Source organism: Mastigoproctus giganteus, chromosome 7 (genome assembly GCF_048544385.1).
Source record: "Mastigoproctus giganteus isolate SK-2022 chromosome 7, ASM4854438v1, whole genome shotgun sequence".
In the NCBI taxonomy this organism is placed as follows: domain Eukaryota; kingdom Metazoa; phylum Arthropoda; class Arachnida; order Uropygi; family Thelyphonidae; genus Mastigoproctus; species Mastigoproctus giganteus.
The window spans coordinates 159,793,000-159,819,443 of NC_143581.1; the positions used below are offsets into that span (position 1 = coordinate 159,793,000).

Sequence of the window (26,444 nt, forward strand, 5' to 3'; positions counted from 1 at the left end):
AAAAAAAAAAAACGTTGTGCAAGAGAAAAGTAAGGGAGGAAGGCAAAGACTGGAGGGTAGGAAACAGAAGAAAGGGGCCAATAGAGAAGATGGCCCCTGATGACAGTGTGGCATGCCCAACGCCTCACCAGAGAGAAGAGTGGGGTGGCGGGTGGACGAAAACCACCTACCCACAAAAAAAAAAAATAAATAAAAATAAAAAATAATAATAATAAATAAAAAAAAAAAAAAAAAAAGGTAGGCGTTCCCATCGATCCGTTGATCAACGGTGATCAGAGGACCCAGGGCATGTCACGAAAACAGTTCCCCACCTATAACACCACCGCCTCCATCCAGCTGAAGGTGCTTTGGCCTCATTTTGCTTTTTCCAAATGCGAATAAGCCCATCAGCATGATAGAGTTGGAAAATGGGATTCATCTGATCAGGCAACAGATTTCCATATGTTGGTAGTTCGGTGCTGACGTGCTTATGTAAGGCAATTTCTTGTGTTTCGCAAGTGAGCATGGTTACCTGTGACGGCCGTTTACTGCCAAAACCTATACGAGCTGTGTTCGGTCCATGTGGGAATTGGTCTTGATATTGCTACGTTGTCAGGGCGGTTAGCCGGACCACTGCTGCGTCGCTGCTGTGTTACGAGGCGAATCACAGGACGCTCACCATGGGCTTCTACCACATGTGACAATCCTATGTCTCACCTTTGGATGGTTGTTCGACCGCTGTTGAACCAGTCACAATAGACTTCTGACACCACATAACCTGAGCACTTAACTGCCAGTATCTTGACTGTTGCCGAGATACTGGCACCCGCATCACTCCGCAATCATTTTGCGTTTGAAGTCGGAAAGATTTCGACGCCGACCCATTCTTCCTCACAGACACTAATACCCTCTCTCTCTTAAATATTTTAAACAATTTTTAAATTTTGTATTAACTTTGTTATTTAATTTTTTTTTTTTGTCCTTGCCTTGATACTTTTATCTTATTAGCATGTGTTAATGTTTGCATTGCACATCGTATATCAGTTCCTCTGCTATGTAAGCCCCTGTGGCCTTTGATAGGTATGTTGGATATATATACAATACTTAACTACTAATGAACAAGTACCGGTATTTATTTATTTATTAAATATATTTTTTGCCCCAAGTTTATCCGAAACATATAAATTTTATACGGCAGCTCTCATTGGTTCTAACATTGGGATGTCATTATTATTATTGCTCTTATATTATTTCTCCCTGATTGGGGGATTCCACTCCGTGACGGGTACTGCTACCAAGTACACAGGGTGGTTGTAATGTCTGGTGTTACTGTTGGTCGAGGAAATCTCTGACTATCCTACAGTTGTTCAGGATTGCGACTTTCTGGAGTTCTTTGTATGTGTTCTCTGGGAGACCTATTGCTGCTAGGTTGCTATGGCACCATGGCACCATATCGGTGGTTGACACGATGATCGGAATGGTCGATACTTCTTGCATATGCCACACCTCCTTGACCTCATGTATGAGGTTCCTGTATTTCCTAATTTTTTCCTCATGGGTTTTCAGGACATTGCTAGTGTTGGGCACCGCTATGTCAATCAGGTAGATAGCCTTTCCATCTTGTCCACAAGGGTTATGTCCAGTCTGTTGTGCGGGATGGTCTTATCCGTTATTATGACGCGGTCCCAGTAAAGTTTGTGGGTTTGGGTCTCTAGTACTGCCTGGGGTTCGTACTTGTAGTATGGTATACTTTCTTTGGTCAACTGGTATTCCCTCGCTAGCTTCTGATGTATTATCCGGGCTACCTGGTCGTGTCACCTTGCACCCCGCGGTGATGTGTTGGATCGTTTCTGAGGCCAGGTGGCATCGTCGACATGTGTCATCTGATATTCCGGGCTCCTTTGCGATGTATTTTCTCTAGTTTCTGGTGTTGATTACCTGGTCTTGGATGGCCAGCATGAATCCTTCAGTTTCGGGGGAGAGCGTCCCGCTTGTGAGCCATGCATTGGAAGCAGTTTTATCTATGTGATCTTGGTGGAGGTCATTGTAGTGTCTGCCACGGAGTGTCTTCTTTGCCCATCTTTCTAATTTCGTTTCTTGTGCCGTCTGTGCGGGAGGGGGTTCCTTGCATAGGTTGAGTGGGGTATACCACTTATCTATCTTCCTTATGGCCTGGTGGAGTGGTGCTGTGTTGTTCTCGAAGTAATCCTTCAGGTTAACTATCGCTGTTTTCTGTTGGCCCCTTCCTCCCTCTTTCCGAGCTATTGTTAGTCTCTCCATTGCTGATTTCGGGTGGTGTTGGCGGCTCTTGGTCATCACTGTCCTTGTCTTTCGCATGATATCTTTTAGCTTGGTGTTAGTCCAGTGTGTGACCCCGAAGGTGTATGTTAGTACTGGAGCTGCATAGGTGTTTATGGCTTTCCACGAACGGAGGGAACTGTGTTCCCTGCGTTCAATTTTGCTTTCAGCAGGCTTCTGAGGCTCTGATGATATTTTTCTGTTAGGCACTTCTTGATTTCCTTATGCTCTAACTGCTGAGCCTGCATCATCCCTAGGTATTTGTAGGTCTCTCCTTCTGTCATAGCTTCGATCTCTTTACCAATCAGCAGCTGGTAGTTTCGGCCAACTAATTTTCCCTGGTGCAGCGTGTGGGTCTTGCATTTGTCTAGAACAAATTCCATCCTGATGTCCTTGCTGAATTCTTCGGTGATCCGGAGTAGTTGCTGGAGTTGCTTTTCAGTTGTCGCGTAGAGCTTGATGTCATCCATGTACATCAGGTGGGTGAGGGTGTACAGGTTCTTCCTTACTTCTTTTAGGTTATATCCATACTTGCTGCCGTTAAGCATGGTGGATAGAGGGTTCAGTGCTAGACAGAACCACAGACTGAATAATAATAATAATAATAATAATAATTATTATTATTATTATTATTAGCCATATGTTGCAAGGAAGCCTGAGACTTATGCTGCACCGGCCAAAAAAAAAAAAAAAAAAAAAAAAAAAATTCCGTATTACCCTGAGTGAGAGAGAAAAAGAAGTAAAGGAATCACCAAGAAAGGGAAGAATGATGATTGATTAGTTATGAATGTTCTCGAACTTGTAATTGGCAGTGACCGACATTTTGTCTGCGGCTTGACATTCTGCAAAGCTTTTTCGAGAAGTACAACAACGAAAAATAAAATAAAGTATTAATTAATTAATGCATACTGCATAATAGCATATATATTTTTTTACTGCTGCTATTTTTTACTAATGTTTATTTAATAAAAACACTTAAGAAGTACTCTGGTTTTGCTTACTCTTTCATTGCAGTTACCCTATATAATAAATACTTACAGTAATTAATCAATTCCAGACCCCTATAAAAAGGTGAAAACTTTGGTTTCTGTTAGCCTAGTGTTCCGTTATCCGAAATAGTGTTGGGCCTGTCCACCTCGGATAATCGAGGTCCCACTGTCATTTGCCGCAGAAAGTAATATATTAGGTTTTCTATACTCAGAAATTTTATACGACTTTTGAAAGGACCAAGTAATGCTTAGATGGAAGCGTAGTAACTTTTAAGTGGTTATTCATATGAAGTTCTGTTTTATCCCCATAATTATTCAATTTCCTGACCAAAAAAAAAGACACGAAGCTTTTCACAAGTTCAGCATGTCTAAAGATGTCTTCATTCATCGTATTAATCGAAGCAAAGAACGCACTAAGGATGTTTTTCACAATTTACGTAGTGTGCACTGAAACTAAAATCTTTGATTACACAGTTTATGTGAAGAAACGCATTTTACTGTGGACTTTATTCTTTCATACGGGGGATATAAAATGAATAAATAAATTTCCTGCTTATACTTAGGGACAATCACAGAGGGTCGGAGGAATTTAAAAAATAGAGAGAATACAATAACATCGCTGTAATTAGCAGTTATATAGGCTTGAACCACGGCGAACTCAAACACGTATACTAATACTATAATAAAATTAATTAAAATAAACTAGGTTAAAAGCGATAAAACAATACAATCTGGAGCTTTCGGAGAACTGCCGTCTCCTTCTTCAACAGCATACTACCAGTGCTAAAACACATCCTTAAGTAGCCGGTCCATGGCACTCATGCACGTGATCATCAGACACATGATCTACATTCTCCATGCGCGTATCGGAAATGGAAGTGGCTCGGGAGCGTGTCAAACAGAAACGGTCATCCCTTCTGAGGACAACTGCCTCAAACAGGGGGTGTAAACGGATCCCCCTGTCCCTATTAATAGTATTGTGACTGGATGAACCGATTCGCAAGCTCTCGAGCCACTTGCGTTCCCAAAATCCATGGGCGCGGTCGGTAATGACCGCGTCTTCAGGGGAGATCCGATGCTGCTTTTCCCAGAAATGCTCTGCCACAGCAGACCTCGCATAGTTAGCAGTCTTGATAGCGGTCGTGTGTTCCCCCAGACGGTCCTTTAAACGTCGGCCCGTTTCCCCCACATAACACTCCTCACAATCCGGGCACTTAATCTCGTAGACCACATTGCTAGTATGGTCCTGGGCTACGGGATCTTTAACTTGGGATATCACTGTGTGCAACCTCCGACCCGGAAGTTGCACACAGCGAGTCTGGCACTCCCGCAATGCCCGTACAATACGTTCTGAAAGGCCCGGATAGTAAGGAATGTATGCAGTAGCCACAGGGGCAGGCCACTCCCTACGATTGGACTCAACCCTATGAATATATTTGTCCAAGACCCTCTGGGGGTATCCACATTTCCTGAGGTCTGCCGTGACTTTGCAAATTTCTATTTCCTTTTCTTGCAAAGTCATTTTTGCAAAGTCACGGCAGACCTCAGGAAATGTGGATACCCCCAGAGGGTCTTGGACAAATATATTCATAGGGTTGAGTCCAATCGTAGGGAGTGGCCTGCCCCTGTGGCTACTGCATACATTCCTTACTATCCGGGCCTTTCAGAACGTATTGTACGGGCATTGCGGGAGTGCCAGACTCGCTGTGTGCAACTTCCGGGTCGGAGGTTGCACACAGTGATATCCCAAGTTAAAGATCCCGTAGCCCAGGACCATACTAGCAATGTGGTCTACGAGATTAAGTGCCCGGATTGTGAGGAGTGTTATGTGGGGGAAACGGGCCGACGTTTAAAGGACCGTCTGGGGGAACACACGACCGCTATCAAGACTGCTAACTATGCGAGGTCTGCTGTGGCAGAGCATTTCTGGGAAAAGCAGCATCGGATCTCCCCTGAAGACGCGGTCATTACCGACCGCGCCCATGGATTTTGGGAACGCAAGTGGCTCGAGAGCTTGCGAATCGGTTCATCCAGTCACAATACTATTAATAGGGACAGGGGGATCCGTTTACACCCCCTGTTTGAGGCAGTTGTCCTCAGAAGGGATGACCGTTTCTGTTTGACACGCTCCCGAGCCACTTCCATTTCCGATACGCGCATGGAGAATGTAGATCATGTGTCTGATGATCACGTGCATGAGTGCCATGGACCGGCTACTTAAGGATGTGTTTTAGCACTGGTAGTATGCTGTTGAAGAAGGAGACGGCAGTTCTCCGAAAGCTCCAGATTGTATTGTTTTATCGCTTTTAACCTAGTTTATTTTAATTAATTTTATTGTTTTTAACTATATTTTAACTATAATTTAATCAGTGTTTTATTTTATTTGCATCATATTTCATTGTATATTATTTCATTGTATAGTAAATTTTTAGTTTAATTCCTGGCTGGTGTCTATCATTAATTATTATAGTATGGAAATTCCCAGCCCCATAGGCCTGTTTCAAGATACGTATACTAATGCTCTCGCGTATGACCACGTGGCTACAGCAGCCACTTATTAATATTTATTTATGACATATATAAAAAAATTAGTTTTTCTATTATACTCTTCCATGATTTATTTATTTTAACATTCATAATAAATGTTATTTTGAAGTATTACATTATTGTGAATATTAAAACGTCACTGCTAATTAATGAACGATTTATCTATTTTAGTTCAAGTGGTGGATAGCCTAGCCTACCGGGGACTCGGAACTTTGGAGGAAAAAGCTCCTATCATCAAAAGAACTCCGGAAGAGGTGAGTGTCTTTACTCCTTTCCGTAATTTTTGCTTAAAGAACAAAACAGTAATTCAATTTAACTTAATGTGTAGACATACTCTTATAGTTTAGCAGTAATATTCTGATGGCCATAGACCAAGTCGAACCATTGACACGCGTGTCAAGTGACGCGTAAAAACATTTTAGATGACCCAGAGAAATGTTAGCAACTGTCACTAGTTAAACTAAAATATTTTTCTCATACAGATTTAGTTTTTTTCTTTTTATATTTTAGGAATACTATTTGTTATCTTTATATAAAAAAAAATTACAAAGTATTTTTTTAAAGTATTTTTATCTCTTAACCAGAGGTTTAAGCCTCAGTTTATGTATATTTTCAAAGTTAATGCTCTTTAATAGTTTTGAAAATGGTACAGTAGCACACTTAGATGAGATATGGATATTATTATTTAAACAGCGTCACTGCCATAAATTCTTTTATTTCTTAAAAAGAAATTTCTTTATATTATTTATTCATGTATATTTCCTAAAAAAAAAAAAAATAATAATAATATACGTGCGTATGTGAAAAAGCTTTAAATCTGATAATTTGTTAACTGAAACTTAACAAATCATAAATTTTTTTAATGAATTCAGATTTTACAACACATTACTGTATTGCATTTTTATCTGCTATGCGATTACTTTAAGTAGGTTACGTATATTAGTATGTAGTAGTAGTAACTCTAATTTCTTTCGTATACTGTACTAGTGTTAGACAAACTGCCTAAATCTGAGTATACTGAAAATTATTTAGAAATAAAGGCTGATGCCGAGAAATGTGAAATACCGTTTGGTAAAATAGTGAAAAGTTGCGAAAAAATAGCCGTTTTCCAATTACGGTTATTTTAGAGTATGTTTACTTTTGAGTATAAATTGGGCATAAACGCTACACAAGGAGCCCAGCCCTCGTGGGTGGCACAGTTGGTATAATCGCCGTCCTTCGCACACTGGGTAGAATAGACCTCAGTTCGAATCACGTCGATGACGCGAGAAATTTTTATGGGTCTTTTACACAACGTAGCTGAGTTAGTTGGTCTCAAGGGTAGCATGGTTTTTCGTCTAGAAAACAGCAAGTCGACCACAGAACACACGCAATTTATACACATATTACATACGGTGCAATATAGCCTAAGTTGCGGATGCGCCTACCTTACAACAACCAACGAATAAAGAGCCCAAAAAAAGATATGCACGGTCGGCATTCAGTGAACATACGGTGATTGGACATAAAAATGGTTCAAACAATTTAATCTGGATGAGTTACTTGATGACGCACCTCGTGAGGGACGACGACCGCCATTGATGCGATGAACTGAAGCCGCCACTGAGTCTGATTAAAGCCAAAAACATGTCAAGTGCTAGCAGAAATGTGAGCAATGAAACTATTCGTTTGCATTTACATCGACTGGGAAAGACATTATAAACTGAGTGTATGGGTTCCACGTAATTCACAGCCGACAATAAACTCCAGGGACTATCAATTTGCTTATCGCAAATTTCGCTTCACCAATAGAGCCATTTTTAGGCCAGTTGTTGATGTGCGACGAAAAATGGCATATATGTTTAGCACCACAAAACGATTACATAATTAGTTTTCATCTTGTGAAACAGTGCTGCACAAATCAAAGCCCCTCCTTCACCAACAGATTATTTTTCTGTATGTCTGGTGGATTATATAGCTCAGCGTTTCCCAAACTTTTTTAGTCACGGAACACTTTTCATCTCACAATATATTTACGGAACACATATATTTACACTGGCCTCCATAGCCGAGTGATCAGGAGCGGGTCATTTGCCAACTCACCCTGGACTAGCGTGGCAAATTGTGGTCCCGTTCCCTTAACATGAATCGTTGAGGAGGCTTCCATCCTACAATGGGTTGATAATGACTGCAGTTTACTTTTTTATGTATTTACGGAACACAAGTTTAGCGGGAATCAAAGAACTGTTTGTTAATATTTTATTACATACGACGCACTGTGCATCATGAGCATCTTTATTTCCAACACATGTAAAGCCGAAATTCAAATAACTGTCATCATACATGTTTTGGTCATTTTATTAGTTGGTTCCTGCTTTTTCACTTCGGATTTTTGGGAAACAAAAGGCTGATATTGTTCATCCTCATTTTGAAGTGTGACAATATTGTGTTCGTTTTCGTCGACCACAGTTGCAATACTAGAAGAACTTGCTTCTCGTTTTTAAAGTTCCTTTTTTCAACCACAAATCCATAATCGTTTATTTTAATACTAATATTTCGAAATACTGATAATTATCAAAAAAAAAATATATATATATACAAGGAAGTGAGTTTAGTTATGATGTCGGTTCGCTTCCCTCTCTTCTTCAACCAGTGTACTCCAGGCTAAATCGCATACGAATGGCATATTAGATCACTACATTGCTTCTTTTTCGTAGATGCCATTACCTCTACGCATACTTTTCTATACAAAAGCCCTCCAAAATAAAGTGTTCCGCGGTCTGTTTGATTATTGGCCAGTATATTAAGGTCAGTATATACCCAAGGCCTCCGTAGCCGAGTGGTCAGGGCCGGGAGTGCAGTAGCATACGCTCTTTGAGTAGACCGGGTTTCAAGTCCCTGACTGCTGAATACGGTCGATCTGCAAATCCGCACTGGACCAGCGTGGCAGATTATGGTCCATTTCCCTCAGCATGAATTGTTGAGGAGGCTTTCATTCTGCAGTGGGTTGATAATGGCTGCACTTTTACTTTTTTTTTATATACCCAAGGTGTCCACCAGCCAATGTAAAACCCCTGGCATTGCTGCTCTGAAGGGTATATTGTATATACCACTTTTGTATACAATAAAGATTATATATATATAATAACCGAAAAAAAAAATAATGTTAAAAATTATAATGATACAAAAGTGGTGTACGCTACAAATATGCAAAATTTATTTATTTAATTTTATTTTTTTTTAATTATTAACTACGATTTTTCACGGAACACTGGTGTTCCGCGGAATCCTAAAAATCGGACAAAATTTTTTTATCACCTAATAAATGGTATTCTTAGGTCGATAAAGTTGTTTTGACGTTGTTTTTGTTTTATCAAAAAGGCAACTAAGGCCATGAGGTGTCGCTATGCTATATCTGTAAATTGCATGTATTTTTCGGTCACGTTGCATATTTGTTGGATGAATAAATAGTCTTCGCCCAAAGCCGGAGTGCAGTGGCCCAGTTTCTCCAAGGTCCGTAATTCAGAGGGAAGGGGCTCTAGACTAAGGCAGTTATTGTAAAAAGTTAAAAGTGTTTTAGCTTTTAATTTTGTTTCATTTACTGTAATTAATCCTTTTTTGTTTATTGCTTTTATATCTTCACCGCTCGACAAAATTAACAGAACAAAATGTTTTTTTGAATATTTTATGCAGAACAGTGTTGTCGAAGGTGAATATTTGATATACGAGATGTTTCCGAAAAGTAAGGTCAAGTCAAGTCAAAGTATTTTATTATTTTTTGGCGAGCTCCAGGGTTCCCCCTATTTGCCGCTGAAAGTAATCTATACATTGTGTACAATTTAAAATGATTAATTATACATAAAAAGTACAATGATTAATTATACATAAAAAGACTATATACAATGATGGTACATAAATAAATACTGGGCTTCGGAGTCCAGCCGACTGATCAATACATCAGGTAAGAGTAATCCAGACATTCCAGAGTTAGGTAAAGTCGGTCCGAATTTTTGTTACCTCTTGGGCTTTTACAAATTCAGGGAACTTAACGTCCTTGAAGGAATGGTCCGCATTCCTCTTCTTAAGCCGACAATTTTGGCAAACAACAGGTTCCTCCATTTTAGAACAGTCTTGAATTTGATGACCCAGGTCACCGCAATGCCCACAGGTAAACTCGGACTGGTGGCAGTTTTTAGCCGAGTATCCGACAAAAACCTCGTAATTTGAAGCCAAAAACACTTTCCTAATTTTATTTGGGATCTCAAGAATCCAGTGTTGATTGTTTTTGTTCCGAGACCTGATTTTAAAACGAACCTTAACAGACTCGAAATCTTCCTGGGAGATCCCATGATCCACAAGGTTTTTATTGAATAAGACCTCCAGAAAATCAGAGTCATTGACATATTTAGGTATGTCATATATTATGACAGCTGGATTTAATTTTTTAGGGGAATCCACAGAAAATTTTAACTCCTTGAACTTAGGGCAGGATTTAAGTTTATTTAGATCCTTGCTGTTGTCAGTTTCGATTAGAACTCCCTTTTCTCTTATTTTTCTTATTGATTTAATCTTTAATTTTTTAAATTCAAGTTTAAGACTTTTAGAAATTTCAGCTTTAACTTCCTCACTAGTTTTACAATTACTATCTGCATTTGCTTTAACTATGAGTACGTACTTTGTTTGAACATCCGGTAAATTAACAATACTCTGAGATTGTTTGTCAGGCAACTAAGGCAACCACATCTGCATAGGTGGGAGCCGAAATGGTTGGGAAGACATTTTGTTGTTTCCTCTCAACTTTAAGATAATTTAATTTTGTTCTCAACTTTTCATTCTCTATAGTTAGATCTATCACTAACCTTTCCATATTGTTCCAATTTTTGGACATCTCTACAAACATAAGAGGTGTCACAGTAAAGCCCTCTATAAAAACATCAAGCATATTTGCTTTTAATCCAAAAAGATAGTCAAGAATAGCTGCACTACCAGTTTGTTCACAATCTTGAGAATCATTAACCTTGGCCGGTCCCTTTCTTTTTTAACCCTACTTTTAACCCTAACTTGAAAGTTAGGGTTAAAAGTAGAAATTTGTTGAAAGTTGTCCCCCCTGAAAAAAACTAATAACGTATGAGTAGAATTTAAAGGTCCTTTTATGGGGGAAATTTGTCTTCCAGTGTTTTTTCGTCATAGCTAGAGGTTCCTTGAAACTGGTGTCTGGAACTTCAGAAAAAGTCAATTCACCAGACAACTCGGCTATTGAAGCACTATAATCCGACATTTTGGACGACAGAAATTTGTATGGGGGAGGCTCGTCAAAGCTTTCCAGGAACACGAAGCCGCCTTTTCCATTAGACACAGTGCAAGGGCTTTGTGACTAAGCTGTATGTCGCTTCACCCTACTCTCTGACCTTGACTGGGGCTGCAATCCAGTAGGCAGAAATCCGAACTGTTGAAAATGTCGATCTTCGCCTGCAGAACGTGCCTGGTTCGATTAAACTTACACACAATTTGAAAGCGTTAGAATAAACGGATCCGGGAGTATCACCTTGGGAGAGGTAGAACCATTTGGCCGTTGCACTGTAACATGTGAGAACCTTTAAACATCATGTATAATAGAAAAATCGAGTGACAATCAGGAGCACTTAAAACAACCGCTTAACCGTGTCCACGCCACCTACAGTTCCGAAAAGTAAGGTGTAAGGTATATTGTTGTCATGCGGCACCAGGGGTTTCCCCCATCTCCGCGTTGCTTTCTTTGTGGGTGTACCAGTTTCCTGGGAATGCCAGAGGTTTAAAAGTGTGTGGGTATTGTACCTGTGTAATGTCGTGTACCGTTGGTCATCTGGTCATTTAGCCGCTGGAGCCCTGCTGGAGCCCAGCGTTGCCCCACCTTCGCCCCGTGGAGGCAGACCAGGAAACACCAGTAGACTAAAATTTACTCTGGCAGGTCCTGCCGCTTAATTTCCCGAGATTTCGGCGGCTAGGACCTAAAAAAAAAAAAAAAAAAAACTTATGTACACGTACACATACAAGCACATACACATACACATATATGCACATATACACAACAGTGGTATATAATATATACGCATCCATGCAATCGTAATTACTTTGGATGTTTGCATACAGCACGTGTGCATGCATTCATATGGCAGGAGTAGGGCAGTGCGTAGGATAATTAGGCCGAGACTGGGCGAAGATTATTTTTGGGCTAGATTAAATTTAGAGTGTAGGGTGCTCGCGTTGTGTATAGATAGAGTGGGGGAGGGGAGGAAGAAAGTTGGGGGGAAAAGGCAGAAGTATGGGGGACACAGAAGAGATTCCCCCAGGTGGTCAGTGAGGCATGCCCATGCCTCACCAGAAGGAAAGGTGGGGTAGCAGGGGAGCGAGGCGACTGGTCGTCTCGTCCTCCTGCCAGGAAGGGGTATTAAAGGAGAGCCAGGCTAGTGCTTGGCTCAGGCCGCCAGAACAGCTGCTATTCATCCTTCATTCAGATTTTTTGTCTATCTTCATTGTTTCTTGGTAGGTCATCTTTGGTGTTATGCACATTTTGGCTTCTAGCCATTATGTGGCTAGTGTGCATTTAGGTCCCGTCTTCTTCTGTACAAGGCTTCAGCGAACTTTGAGAAGGCAATATATTCCTGCCTCCCATCCAGGAGGTGTTGTTCTCTATCTCTGGGCAAAAAGATGATCCAGCTGATGAGCTGGCAGCGGAGGTCATCATAAAGCTGGCATTCATGCATAATATGGTGCCAGCTCTCCACAGAAGCAAGTAGGGTCATCTGTAATGCCCAGGGCTGTAAGTTTGGCCTTAAAGGCACCATGTTCTGTTAGCAGGAAGGTCGTGTGGAGTCCCGGCGTGAACCATGCTGGAGCCATTGGATAGAGTTTGCCAACGTTGGGGAAGAATCGTTTGGTGACTTCTCCCTTTGGGGAATTCTCCCATCTGGTTTGCCAGGTTTGCATGAGATGATTTGTAAGTCTCTTTTTCTCAGTCAAACGGTGTGTGGTAGGATCTGCGTCGAAGCCGACGAAGGTGCAGGCTCTTCCCTTGGAGAGTTCGTATAATACTCCACATTTAGCTACTTCGAGGTCTAAAGGTAGGGTTCCCGCCAGCACCTGCAGCGTGTGGGTGCTAACTGTTCTGCAGGCCCGGGTTATAGCAAGCAGCATGGCTCTATGGATAGAGTCGAGGATTCTGCGATTTACAGCCATGGTGACTTTGGGGTACCATGCTCCGGAAGCATAGGTAGCTATCGGCAGGAAGGCGGCTTTGTAAAACAGCTTGAGGGTCTTCTTTTTCAATCCCCAGTCCCTTTTTGCTACTCTGGTAACAAGGGCTGTATAGCCTCGTATCTTCTTACGGATGTATTTCAAGTGTGCCTGGAAGGAGAGAGTGCAGTCCAGTATTACTCCCAGGTAATACTGGACCGCCGTAGTTCCTTGGACAGTCGTAGTGTGATACCAGCAATCTTAATCTGTGGGGGTCTCCTGTAATCTAGGGCACCCTTGAGGAGAATAGAGTCCGTTTTGGTTGCAGAGATCCTAAGGAAGTGGATATTGGTCCACTCTTGCAGGATTTCAAGGGCATGATTTGCCTTTCTTTCCAACTGGATTCTGCTGTTTGCCTCTATCATCAGGATGAGGTCGTCTGCAAAGGCTTGTGAAGACGCCTCTCCAATATCGGTATTTAGGAATTCATCCAAGACGATGTTCCATAACGTAGGTCCTAAAACGGAGCCTTGTGGACAGCCTCTGTTGATTTTTCTGGTGAGTATTTTATATGGGGCATTCACCATGATGAGTCTACTGGAGAGGTAGCTTTGGACTACTCGATAGAGGTTGCCTGGCATCCCACTCGCCAAGTAAGGTATAGGTATGTTGAGGGTCTGACGGCTCCGGGGATTTCTCCCATCTCCGCGTATGTTCTATGTATCGAGTGACAGTACCCTATCGATGCCAGAGGTTTAAAAATAATGTATGGGTCATGTGGTATGTAGTTTGTTGTGCCCATTGTTCATCCGGCCTGTTGGCCGCCGGGCCCCCAGTGGGACCCGGCGTTACCATACCTAGCGACGGGGACGCCGACCGGGTGTACCAAGAGACTAATTATACTCTGGCAGATCCTGCCACTTACTTTCCTGGGATTTCGGTGACTAGGACCTAAAATAAAGGTTGGAGTTATCGTTGTTGATTTAAGTAAAATTGCATTTAGAAAGCGCTGCGTGGTGTTTTACGCTGAAAGAACTATTTCTAGAGAGCCTAAAAGGTCGGGCAAAATTTGATGTGATTTAAATTTGGACATGTGGGGCAATCGCTGTACAAGAGAAAGTAATGGGAGGGAGGGTCTAGATGGGGGGATGAAATAGGAAGAAGAGGGGGGTCGGATAGGAAGGTGATCCCCCATTTTAAGTGGGGCATACCCATGCCCCACGACATGGAGAGGCGAGGAGAGGGAAAAAAAAATAAATAATAAATAAATAAAAAATAATAATAAATAAATAAAAAAAATAAAAAATAAAATAAAAATAAAATAAATAAATAAAAAAATAATAATAAAAAAAAAAAAAGTAAGGTAACACTTTTTTTCCTAATAATGGTGAAAGGGAATGGGATGAAACGCGGTGGACAGATAGACCCGTTAATAACGTTCAAAAAGACCGCCGGTGCAGTGTTGCGGTACTGTCGTCTCACAGCAGATTCCAGTTGCAAATTGGCGGCTACCGTGAGAGTGTGGTCCAAAACAGTTGTTCGTGAAGTTATTCGCTTTTTTTTTGTAAGCAAAAGGGTCTTCACCAAGTGACGTTCACCATAAACTGGTTGCCGTCTATGTCGAAAAGGTGATGACAAAGAAGCAGGTGTGTTTTTGGTGCAACGAATTTAAAGCGGGCGTGTTGACATTGAAGATTGACATCGGGTGGGCAGGCCTTCATCAAGCAAGACAGAAGGCACCATTTCGCGCATTAAGGGCATCGTTCTTGAAAACAGGCGAGTGAAACTGCGTGAAATTGCACAAATAGTGAACGTGAGTAAGTCGACTGTTCACGAAATTGTTCACGATGTCCTTGGCTTTCGAAAGGTGTGCTGCCGCTGGGTGCCCCTTTGTCCTCCTCCTCTGGGGCACCCGCTGCGTACCCCCAGAGGAGGACAAAGCAAAACGCATGGGGGAGTGTCTGGAGAACCTGTTGCGATACAGCGACTAAGGAGAGGATTTTCTCGCTCGCATAGTCACAGCAGACGAAACGTGGGTTCATCACTTTACCATGGAGGGCAAACAAGACTCCATGACCTGGAAACATCCACAATCTCCTGTAGATGTATTTATTCTGGTTCAAATGGACTGGTTCAAATTCCGAGTATCCAATAGAAATCGATCTACCACCTTACAGAGGCGCACATTATGCATTTTATTCATGCCTATAAAAACACTGATCACGACATCATCTCATTCCTTTTTTTGGCTTGCTCAGTGGGATAGTCACCTCTCCAGTACTAAGGATGATAAGTCATCGTCGTTTAGATGATTATTTTAAAATGGCGGGATATTGGATGATTTTAAGCTGGCCAGTTGCAGGCGGAGGTCGCACGTTAGCTTAATGTGTCACACAGTGTCGTTTCGGCACTATGGAAACAGTTTCAGGAAACAGGAACCATTAGAAGAAGAGCTGGCCAAGGTCGCCCGGAGGCCACATCAACCATAACATACTGCTGTCTGGTTCTAACAGCAAGACGGAACCCAATGATGTCCTGTTATCAACTGTATCTTGAAGTTGCTGCGGCCACAGGTGAATACATTTCAACCAGACTGTGTTAAGAAGACTCAATTCGAGTGGACTCTAGGCAAGGAAGCCAGTGTTTTTATATCCCATTAATGCTAAACCACCGTAGAGATCGTCGAAACTAGTGCCTTGAACTGGCCAAGCGAGTTGGAGCCCTGATAAATGTAGTACAGTTCTGTTCTCTGATGTATCCCGTTTTAGCCTACAAAGATTCTAAAGGTTATTTCATCTGGAAACAACGAGGAATGCAGTACCATCCCTCCAACATCAGAAAAAGGGACACTTACGGTGGAGGCGTTGTTCGTATTGGGCGGAACAACGATCAACGTTCGTACCCCTCTTCATGTTTTTGATAGGGAAACTACCTGCTCAGAACAGGTCCTCGAACTCTGTGTGCGACATTTTAGGGATGCGGTTGGTGCAGATTTTCTTTTCATGCACAACAACGCCACTGCACATAGAGCTAAAGTGGTAGAGGAATATCTCGAAACTAAAGATATTCGACTGCCCTGGCCAGCTCTCGGTTGATCGAGACGACATCCTTCAGCTCCTTACGCAGATGACCTTGTTATTCTGATTTTTGGTAATTCCTGTCGGGAGCTTGAGCACAGAGCAAATTAAGTTCTCGAGGCCTTGACTATCTGGTGTCAAACACATAGACTTCAAATCTCGACTAATAAAACAAAACAAATGTTGCTAAATGGCTTCCTTGATGTAAATACACCACCTGTTATTAAGCTAAAGAGACATAATTAGGAGTACTAGACAGAATAAATACTTAGGAATTTATTTGAATGACAAAATTAATTTTAATTATCATGCAAAATATGTACTTCAGAAAATAAAAGCTATAACCTATAAAATTATTAAAATTACCAAGAGTACTTTTGGTGTAAAGAAATCTATTAAATTATACTACTCTTGTATATTTATACCAATTGTGTGTTATGCAGCTGGGGCCTGGGGATATAGAATTGGTAATTCCCTTGTTCAAAAATATCTTACTCAAGCAGAAAGATTTCTTCTTCTCGCTGTAAGTAGAGCTTGTCGAACTGTTTTTACAGCTGCTCTACAGGTCCTCAGTCATCGATTGCCAATCCAATATGAAGTAATGTTACATTATCTTTTATATTGTAGAAGAAAAAATGTTCCTGCGGTTGTAAATGGTTTTACTTATAATAGTGACTTACAAGAAAATGTAGACATTAAAAGAATGAGAAATGAATCTTGTAGAGCGTGGCAAAATACTTGCTCTACTTCTACCTTGGGTAGGATGACCTTTAGGTTTTTTCCCGAGGTTGATGATTATGATAAGAAAATGGACTGGTTCAATCCTGACTTATATGTTACGTTTCTATATACCGGTCGTGACAGTCTTAACTCTAAATTGTTCTCATTGCGTTTAAGTAACACTCCTCTTTGCAGTTGTGGTGCTCAAGAAACTGTTGATCGTCTCGTCTTTCATTGTCCTCTGTATGATTTAAGACTGGACTTTCAACTTCTCACAAATGTATTCGATTGCTCTGAACTGCCAACATTAGTTAACTGTTCTAAGTATTATGCTGCCTTATCCACCTATGAGGAGAAAATGTTTAAACGGAGGTAAAGAATTCTTACTCCTGAGGTTCAGTAAAATACTAACTTAATGTTAATTGACAGTAAAAGACCGCCGTCTGTCGGTTGGTTGGAAAGACTTTACTGGGTTTTTTGAATTTTAGATGGAAGGGTTTACAGCCCTTTCTATTGTTTTGGAAACCAGAAATTATAACTACTCTTTTGAAGTATAAATCTTTGTTACCCTCAGCTGGTTGTTGGGCACTAATCACTTTGGCTTGTTTGTAGACTGTTTCCGTTTTTGGATTCTCTAACCATTGATGTATTGATCAGTCTGCTGGACTCCGAAGCCCAGTGTTTATTTTGTATCATTATCATTATAAATAGCCTTTATGTATCATTATCATTGTAAATAACCTTTATGTATCATTATCATTGTAAATAACCTTTATGTATCATTATCATTGTATATAGTTGCTTTAAACTGTACACAACGTATACTGTTACCTTTTTAGCAGCGAATAGGAGAAACCCTGTAGCCCGCAAAAATTTAATAAAATACTTTGAATACTTTGCCGTGGCCAGCACGATCACCAGACTTAAACTCGATCGTCCCACACAAGTTCGCTCGGTCACTTGGTGAGCTAAGGTCAGCGCTGGTGGAAGAATGGGATTTGTTGCCACAGAATCTTATAGACACCCGTTTAGCCGATTTTAACTGCCCAGATATTGATTGGAACTTGTGGCTTGGTCACTGACACATTAGCAAGACTTGTGCATTTATTGGATGACTGTTTTCTACTGCAGTATTTCAGAGAGGGAGTAATACTCTTGATCTGATTATCAGCAGTGGTTACAGTGATTATTCACGCATTAAGAATCTGCAGATAAAGAAACCACTAGGTGGCAGTGATCTCAGTGTATTGATTTGGGATTTATTTAAAGATATAATCACCATCAACGGTAAAAGGAAGGGATTTTGCTTTCGTAAAGGTGGCTACAGTGGTCTCAGACAGTTTTTAAATTCTATACAGTAGGACTAACTGATAATGTTACCATCAGCAAATTCTAAATGGGAAGCGTTCAAGGAAATAATCATGGAAGCTACTAGGTTTTTTATACCAACTAAGAAATACTGTTCAAGGTTTAGGCCTAAATGGATGTCAAGTAAACTAAAGGGACTTTCGGCAGAGAAAAAAAATTCATGGGATGCATATAAATTATCAGGCAACTGAAAAGCCTATGGTAGATATAATCTAGTCTGTAATCAAGTCACAAAGGAAGTTAGGCAAGCGAAGGATGCAAAGAAAAAAGCAAAGACTTCTTCACTAATGTAAACTCTAGAAGGAGATAATCAAATTGGTCCACTTAATATCAATGGTTCGACTGTCGATCCTGCCCAGGCTGCTGACAAACTGATGAGTATTTTTCATCTGTATTCACATATGAGGAATTCTTTAGGGAAGTGGAGGCCAGATATTTATCAAACTCTAACAGGGAACGAAGTGATTTTGTAATAAGTGAGAGGAAAGTGGAAGATATATTGTTGAAGTTAAACGTAAGAAAGGCACTTGAGGTGGATGAGATCTATCCAGTTATATTAAGAGAAACAGCAAAGGAAGTAAGCAAATCCTTAACCATAATTATGAGAGCATCCTTGGATTCAGGGGAAGTACCCGCGGTCTGGAGATATCCGAATGTATCACCAATTCACAAAGGGAGATCATAGGCTGACAAAAAGTAATTACAGACCTGTTAGTGTAGCATCTGTTCCAGAGAAAATAATGGAATCACTGGTTAAAGAAGTAATGCAGGACAACCTGGACAGGATTCCGGTTACACTGCAGTCACAGCATGGATTTGTTAAGGGACAGTCTTGTCGAACTAATTTGATAGGTTACTGTGATGCAGTGACCACGGAACTGAAATCAAAAAATAATTTGAAATCATATACAGTACTTGGATTTCAGGAAGTCTTTTGATACTATTGCACATAAAAGACTGTTGTATAAACTCAAGCAATGTGGCATTAAGGGCAATTTACTGCTATGGATAAAGCGATGGTTAAGTGGCAGAAGACAGGAAGTGGTTATCAGTGGGCACTGTTCTTCGTGGACTAATGTTATTAGTGGAGTTCCCCAGGGTTCAGTGCTGGGCCCATTGCTGTTTTCAATATTTATCAAGATGTGCGAATGTATCCCCAGTTCACAAAGGGGAATCAAAGGGTGACACGAGTAATTAAAGACCCGTTCGTTTAATTTTTGTGCAGGGAAAATAATGGAATCACTGGATAAAGAAGTACTGTAATGCAGGATCATCTAGACTGCGGTTGTACTTCAGACACAGCATGGGTTTGTTAAGGAGAAATCTTGTCTGACCAATTTGATTGGATACTACGATGTGGTCACAAAGGGACTGGATGGATGGTTGAGTGGAAGAAGACAGAGTGGTTATTAATAGACAGTACTCTTCGTGGACTAATGTTATTATTGTAATTCCCCCCAGGGTTCGGTGTTGGGTGCATTGTTGTTTTCTATATTTATCAGTGATACTGATGAGGGCGTATGAGGCGTAATATATAAGTTTGCAGATGATAAAAAGGTTGGCAAAGTGGATAATGACAGTATGCTACTACAGCAGGATCTATAAAAGTTAGGCTGATGGGCTTAGAAATGGCAACTGACGTTTAACATTGACAAATGCAAAGTACTGCATATGGGTAGCAATAATCCCAGATTTACGTACCAACCTCTAACCTGAGTGGTACTACACTCAGGTTAGAGGGAAATGAAAGAGATCTGGAAGTAATTTTGTGTCAGATGTGAAGTTCTCTGAGCAATGCAGCCAGATTGCCAGGAGATTATCCCATTGTATAAGGTATGTAATTATCCCATTGTATGTCAGGCCCTATCTTGAGTAGTGTATACAGGTCTGTAGACTAACTTTTAGGAAGGATGTAGAGCTGCTGGAACGAGTACGGAGAAAGACAACGAGATCTACAGAACTGAAGCTTTTCTTACCAAGAAAGGCTTCTATTCTGAAAATTGCGACATCTGGAGACTAGGCGTCTACAAGGTGAACTGATTGAGATGTTTAAGGTTTTGAATGATTTGAGCAAGCTCAATGCTGATGTGATTCTTCCTCTTGCTCAAATTATGCAATGAGGGGTTATAAATTCAAATTGAGGAAGGACGGTTGCAGAATAGATGTATGAATTTTGCCTTCAGCCAGCAAGTGATTAATTGCTGGATAAACTTTCATCTGTTGTTGTGGAAGTTGATAGCTTAAATAAATTCAAGGAAGAACTAGATAAACTATTGGAGGGAATGGATAGATGAAATGTGATTTTTATTTTTTTTTTGGCTAATGCTTTCTTGCATCATATGCCACTGCTAATGCTAATGCTAACTAGAAGAATGAACTGCAGACCCAGTTGTCTGTTATGATTTACCCGTGTTTCCATTATACAAATAAAGTCGTATTCTTTAAGGTTTAGGAAGGTCTGTAATGTATGCAGTTTGTTAGCAACACTTCTAACATTGAATAAAACAGCATATGGCCTGTTTCTCTGCAGAAGGAGCGTTCTCTTCCTTTAGTTGCTATATAGGTTGATGCATGCATCCTGATCTCTGCACGTGTTCTTAAAATCTTTTAACTGGTGTACTCAGTGGCCAATTATTGTATTCAACGATCACATTTACGTTATAAGGGAAGAAAGTAAGCACAAATGACGAATATGAACGGTGCCTTGTTTTCAACTGTCTGACTTCAGTGCGAACTGCGTATCCTTGAGAAAACGTGGCTTTTATATAATTTTCCTATGCGTTCGGCCCTAGCCTGGTAACAAAGATTTTCTCTTGAGTCCTAACGGTTGTAATATTGAACCTCCTTACCAAACGACCATCAGCTGAGAAGTTTACATGTGCTGTGTTGCATCCAGAATGTAGTTTGGGAGATTGTATAGTGTGGATTATAATTATTATTCCGATACTGATATTGTGAACATTTGGTTTGGAAGATGCTCGCAGTTTGGTAGTTTTCTGTTCCTAATTCTGCTCGCTTCCATAAGTCTTCTAGTATGAGGTTTTTCTTGTATAACTGTTTATGTTTGATGTAATTTCTGCATATAGAGGCCTGAGACTATTCTCAGGATATAGCAGCCACCATATCAGCCTCACATATTGCCGGAGTATAGAGGGAGATGGGTCCTGTGATAAGGGAGATGGAGAGGCTTGGGTAGCATGGGTCTTGGATCTTTGATTAATGTATCTTATCGGGGGGCTGTTGCTCATGATTATCTGTGTTAGGAATTTGCTTGATGAATCTTCTTGTTTCTCCGTTCCGCTGATAGGCAGTGGCGGAAGGAATATTTAAAACTGCATATTTTTGTCTGTGTCCCACTTAAACTTCAGCATTAATAGCCGAGAAGGGTGCAAGGGCCTGAGTATTTTCTCTGCATCAATTAAGTATAGCGCCATCATCTTCACGTCCAGGTTCACAGGTTTAGGGCATTCGCGGCATTGTAAGCTGGCTTGAGCCATAGTGCTCTTCAGTTCAGTCATCTGATTTTTCAGTGATCAAATTTTAAGTTTTCTTTCCTCGTTCTGTGCATAGAGTTCTTGGTTGATAATGCGAAAGAAGGGTAGATAAACATTCAAAATTTCTGGGGAAATTTTTCTTCTAAATTATGCATATATTCTTCAGCCTGCATGGCAACGGGTTTAAGAAATTTCACAAAATATACTTCAGGTCATTCAGATACGTAGTACCACCCAGTCTGCGTATAGGCAAACCCTCCTAATACTGTGGCGGAACAAGCTGATAAATTGACGTTTAAAATATCAGTCTAGGGAAGAGTTTCTGAACTCACGTATTTTCCATTACCATCACTTAGGCAGTCATTTGTTTGTTCGTGGCCATCATTTTCATTATCTTTCTTGTCTTGTCTAATATTTTCAAAAATATTACTCTCTTCATCATTTTCCAAGTCACTGTGTTGCACATTGGCGGCGTGACGTGAAGGGTTGATGTACCGGCTTCATCCGATGTATTGAAATAAATAAATAAATAAATCTTTATTTGTTCTACCAAATATATAGTGTTATAATGGTACATGACAAATTCCCTTCACGGCAGAAAATGCCAGGGGATTGACATAAAATGAAATTAGTATTAGCATTAATAGAGGCATACGATGCAAGAAAGCAAGCTTATTCATCATCAGCCAAAAAAAAAAAAAAAAAAACCCCTCCCATTTCAGCCCTCCATTCGTTCCAAATGCCTGCCCAGCTCAGCCTTAAATTTATTTAGGCTATCAACTTCCACAATAAAATATGGAAGTCTGTTCCACCAATCAACTACCCGCTGGCTAAAAACAAATTTGCGCACATTTATTCTACAACTGGCTTTCCTCAATTTGAATCTGTGACCCCGCGGGTTCTTAATCTGAGCAAGAGGAAGAATCCCATTCAAGGCCTTATACACCTCAATCACATCACCTCGCAGGTGCCTACGTACTCTCCAGGCGCTGCAATTTGCAGAACTTAAGCCTTTCTTGGTAAGAGCACCCTTTTGTTCCCCTCACCAATCTTATTGCCTTTCTTTGTACTCGTTCTAGCAACTCTACATCTTTCCTAAAATGAGGCCTCCAGACCTGTACACACTACTCTAGGTGTGCTTGTATAACGGGATAATCACCTCCCTGTCCCTGCTAGCAAAATCCCTATATATCATTGACAATACTCCATGACCTGCCCTGGCAGCCCGTGTGCACTGTTCAGCGAACGTCATATTTGACTGCATAATTACCCCCAGATCTTTTTCACTTTCCACTTCCCTGCGTTGGTACAACACACAGTTGGTACGTTTCTCTTCGGTTATTGCTACCCAAATGCAGTACTTTGCATTTGTCAATGTTAAACTTTCAGTTGCCACTTCTCAGCCCATTTGCCCAACATATCTAGATCCAGTTGCAGTAGCATACTGTCTTTACTGTCGTTAACAACCCTGGCAACCTTTGTATCATCTGTAAACTTGGACATTAAACCTATCATACCTTCATCAATATCATTGATAAATATACAAAACAACAATGGGCCACATTTTGTTGCCTCCTTTAATATAACTGGATAGATCCCGTCTACCCTAGGTGCTTTTTTTATGTTTAACTTCAACAATTTCACCTCCGATTTGCTGTCAGTTATTACAAAATCACTTAGCTCTCTTAGATTTTGATAAAGTTCTGGCACTCCTCTCATTGAATAACTCCTCATGTGTGAATGTAGATGCAAAATACTCATTCAGTTTATCAGCTACCTAAGCATGATCATCGATAGTCAACCCATCTATATTAAGTGGTCCAATCTGATTTATCCCCTTCCTTCTAGAGTTTACGTAAGTAAAGAACTCTTTGCTGTTTTTCTTTGCATCCTTTGCCAAGGATTTCTCGTAATCTGCCTTCGCCTGTTTAACCACCTTTGTGACTTGATTACAGACTAGTTTATATCTACCATAGGCTTCAGTGTCACCTGATACTTTATATGCATCCCATGCATTTTTCTTCTCTGCCACGAGCCTCATTAGTTCATCTGACATTCATTTAGGTCTAAACCTTGAACAGCATTTCTTAGTTGGATAGAAAATATAAAAGAATAGTTAAAATGTACAAGAATAGCTAAATTATACGAGAATAGCTAAAATATACAAGAAAAGCCAAAAAATAAAAAGAATGGCTCATCATTACATTTCTGTCAAGAGTCAGAAATACCTCTAGACAGAAATGCTTAACGTCACATCCACTTAACATCTCTGAGCGAGATATACACTTGTTCAAATAAGTACACACAGTTCTTGACAGAAATGCGCAACTTCCAGGCACCCGGGGCGTAGTATGGTGAGTATGGGCTTGGCAAACCCAGGGTCCTAAACTGGATATCATCAATCTTCCCTTTCTTGGTGATTCCCTTCTACTTCTCTCTCTCTCTCTCTCTCTCTCTCTCTCTCTCTCTCTCTCTCTCTCTCTCTCTCTCTCTCTCTCTCTCTTCGGGTAACTCAGAATTTTATTTTATTTTATTTTATTTTTTGGCTGGTGCAGCAAAAGCCTCAGGCCTCCTTGTACCATATGGCTAATTGTAATAATAATAATAACAGTAGTCTCAGCGAACCGCATTGCAGTTTGTCTTCCATAGTTCGGATCTTCTACAAGCTTTTTAAGATCAATTCCCGTATGTGTTAAGCTGTGAATTGACTGCAACGCTCTGGCTGGTATGAATGAACCTATCGTCCATCTTCAGTCTGTGGGCTTTCATCCTTAAGGATTTCGTGCCTCTTAAGTCTGTACATCTTAAGGCAGGTGGCGGGATGTTCCACGCACATAGCAGCCAGAAGCAAGATAATGAGATCACCCCCCCCCCCGTTCTTCATCGTGATTATCAATCGTTTCCAGGCAATGATGTCTGGTAAACGCTGTAGTTTAAGCTGTTCAGCAAGATGCGTGGTCCTTAACTGTTGAGGGAGATGGTGTTTAAAGTGTAAAGTGTCTTTAGGGTCAAACGGCACCAGGGGTTTCCCCCATCTCCGCGTTGTTTTCATTGTGAGTGAACCAGTTCGCTGGGAAATGCCAGAGATTTAAAAGTGTATGGATATTGTATATGTGTAATGTCATGTACCGTTGTTCATCTGGTCGTTTATCCGCTGGACCCCTACTGAGGCCCAACGTTGCCCCACTTTCGCCCCGTGGAGGCAGACCAGGAAACACCAGTAGACTAAGATTTACTCTGGCAGGTCCTGCCGCTTAATTTCCTGAGATTTCGGCGGCTAGGACCTAAAAAAAAAAAAAAAGAGGAAAAGAAAGTTAAAAAATAAACTAAGATATATATATATATATATTTTTTTTTTATTTTTTTTTTTTGGTAAATTCTATGGGGAATAACGCTAAATTTTTGAAACGCCGAGTGTATGGGCGAAAAACGTAATTTGGAGATGATTAAATCAATTCCGATGTGTAGGGCATTCGCTTGCGTATGTGCAGGTAGAGTGGGTGGGGAGACTGAAGTCTGGGGGGAAAAGACAGAAGTATGGAGTCGAGAGAGGAGGCAACTCCAAGTCACAGTGGGGCATGCCCATGCCCCACCAGAAGGGAAAGTGGTAATGGCGAGAAGGGGATGAGACAGTAAGACCGTCTCTCCCCCCCACTGGGGATATGGGTATTAAAGATGAAGGAGGCTATGGTGCCCTCTTCAAGTCGCCAAATGGCGTTTGGCAGCTGTGCTGCGTTAAGTCTCTTTTCTTCAATATTGAGTCGATTTCAGTCCAGTCGCTCATGGGGTTAGCTCTGTCCTTGTGTTTTTCACTCACTTGTCTCAAGGTTTTTCTCTGTAGTAACTCTGTTGGATAGTATTTTATGGTCTTGTACAGTTTAACTTGTGGTGATCTTTCTTCAGACACGATTTATTGTAATTAGCAGTTTTCTCCTCTCGAAGAGGTCCTGCGCATATTGAGAAAGTGCTCTGTATTCCTCTTCTGTGTCAATGAAGTGGGATTCCAGTCCTTTCGGAAGGTAGTGTATCTTTGTGATCAGGATGCCTCTGAGATCTTCGTATTCTGGGCAGTCGTAGACCAAGTGGTTCCAGTTCTCGATCTCCCCACATGTGCAGTTGGGGTCCTCAACAAGGCAGAACCCAAGCAGCTTCTCCTTAAAGGGACCATGACCAGTAAGGAGCGAAGTCAAATGCTTCCCCGGAAAGTACCAGGCTGGTTGCTTGGGATATATTTTGCTGAGGTTGGGAAGGAATTTTCTTGTGATTTCTCCTTTTGTTGTATCGGTCCATCTTTGTTGCCACTCCCGAAGTAGGTAAGCCTGTAATCGGACTTTTTCTGTTTTTGTACTACTCGCTGGGTCAATTATGAAATCCTGGAAGGTGGCAGCAACCCCCCTGGCATGCAGGAAGAGCAAGCCAGCTTTTACAGTCTCCAAATCGAGGGGGAGCGCTCCAGCAAGCACCTGCAACGCTGGTGTGCTTACTGTTCTGCATGCTCGTGTGGTTGTTAGTAAAATGGTCCTTTGTATCGTATCCAGAGTTCTCCTATTGACTGCAAGCGTCGTTTTGCTGTACCACACTGCAGCAGCATAAGTTATCGCAGGGATGAAGGTTGCCTTATAATACAACATTAGTACTGTTTTTTTTAATCCCCAGTCTTTTCTCGTAACCCTCGCCACCAGTGCCGAGTAACGTCTTATCTTCGTCCTTATATATTGTAGGTGAGGTTGAAAGGATAAGTTTTTGTCTAGGATAACTCCTAGATATTTCATTTGGTTGGC

General features: G+C 40.9%; 1 protein-coding gene across 1 annotated transcript in view; it reads left to right on the top strand.

Annotated features, from left to right (window-relative positions):
• LOC150083287 (lipid storage droplets surface-binding protein 2-like) overlaps window positions 1-26,444 on the top strand; it is a 143,227-nt gene that overhangs the window by 17,017 nt on the left and 99,766 nt on the right. The window contains exon 3 of the mRNA XM_090378464.1: window positions 5,985-6,067. Coding sequence (XP_090234590.1) covers window positions 5,985-6,067 — 83 coding nt within the window. The remainder of the gene's footprint in view (window positions 1-5,984; window positions 6,068-26,444) is intronic.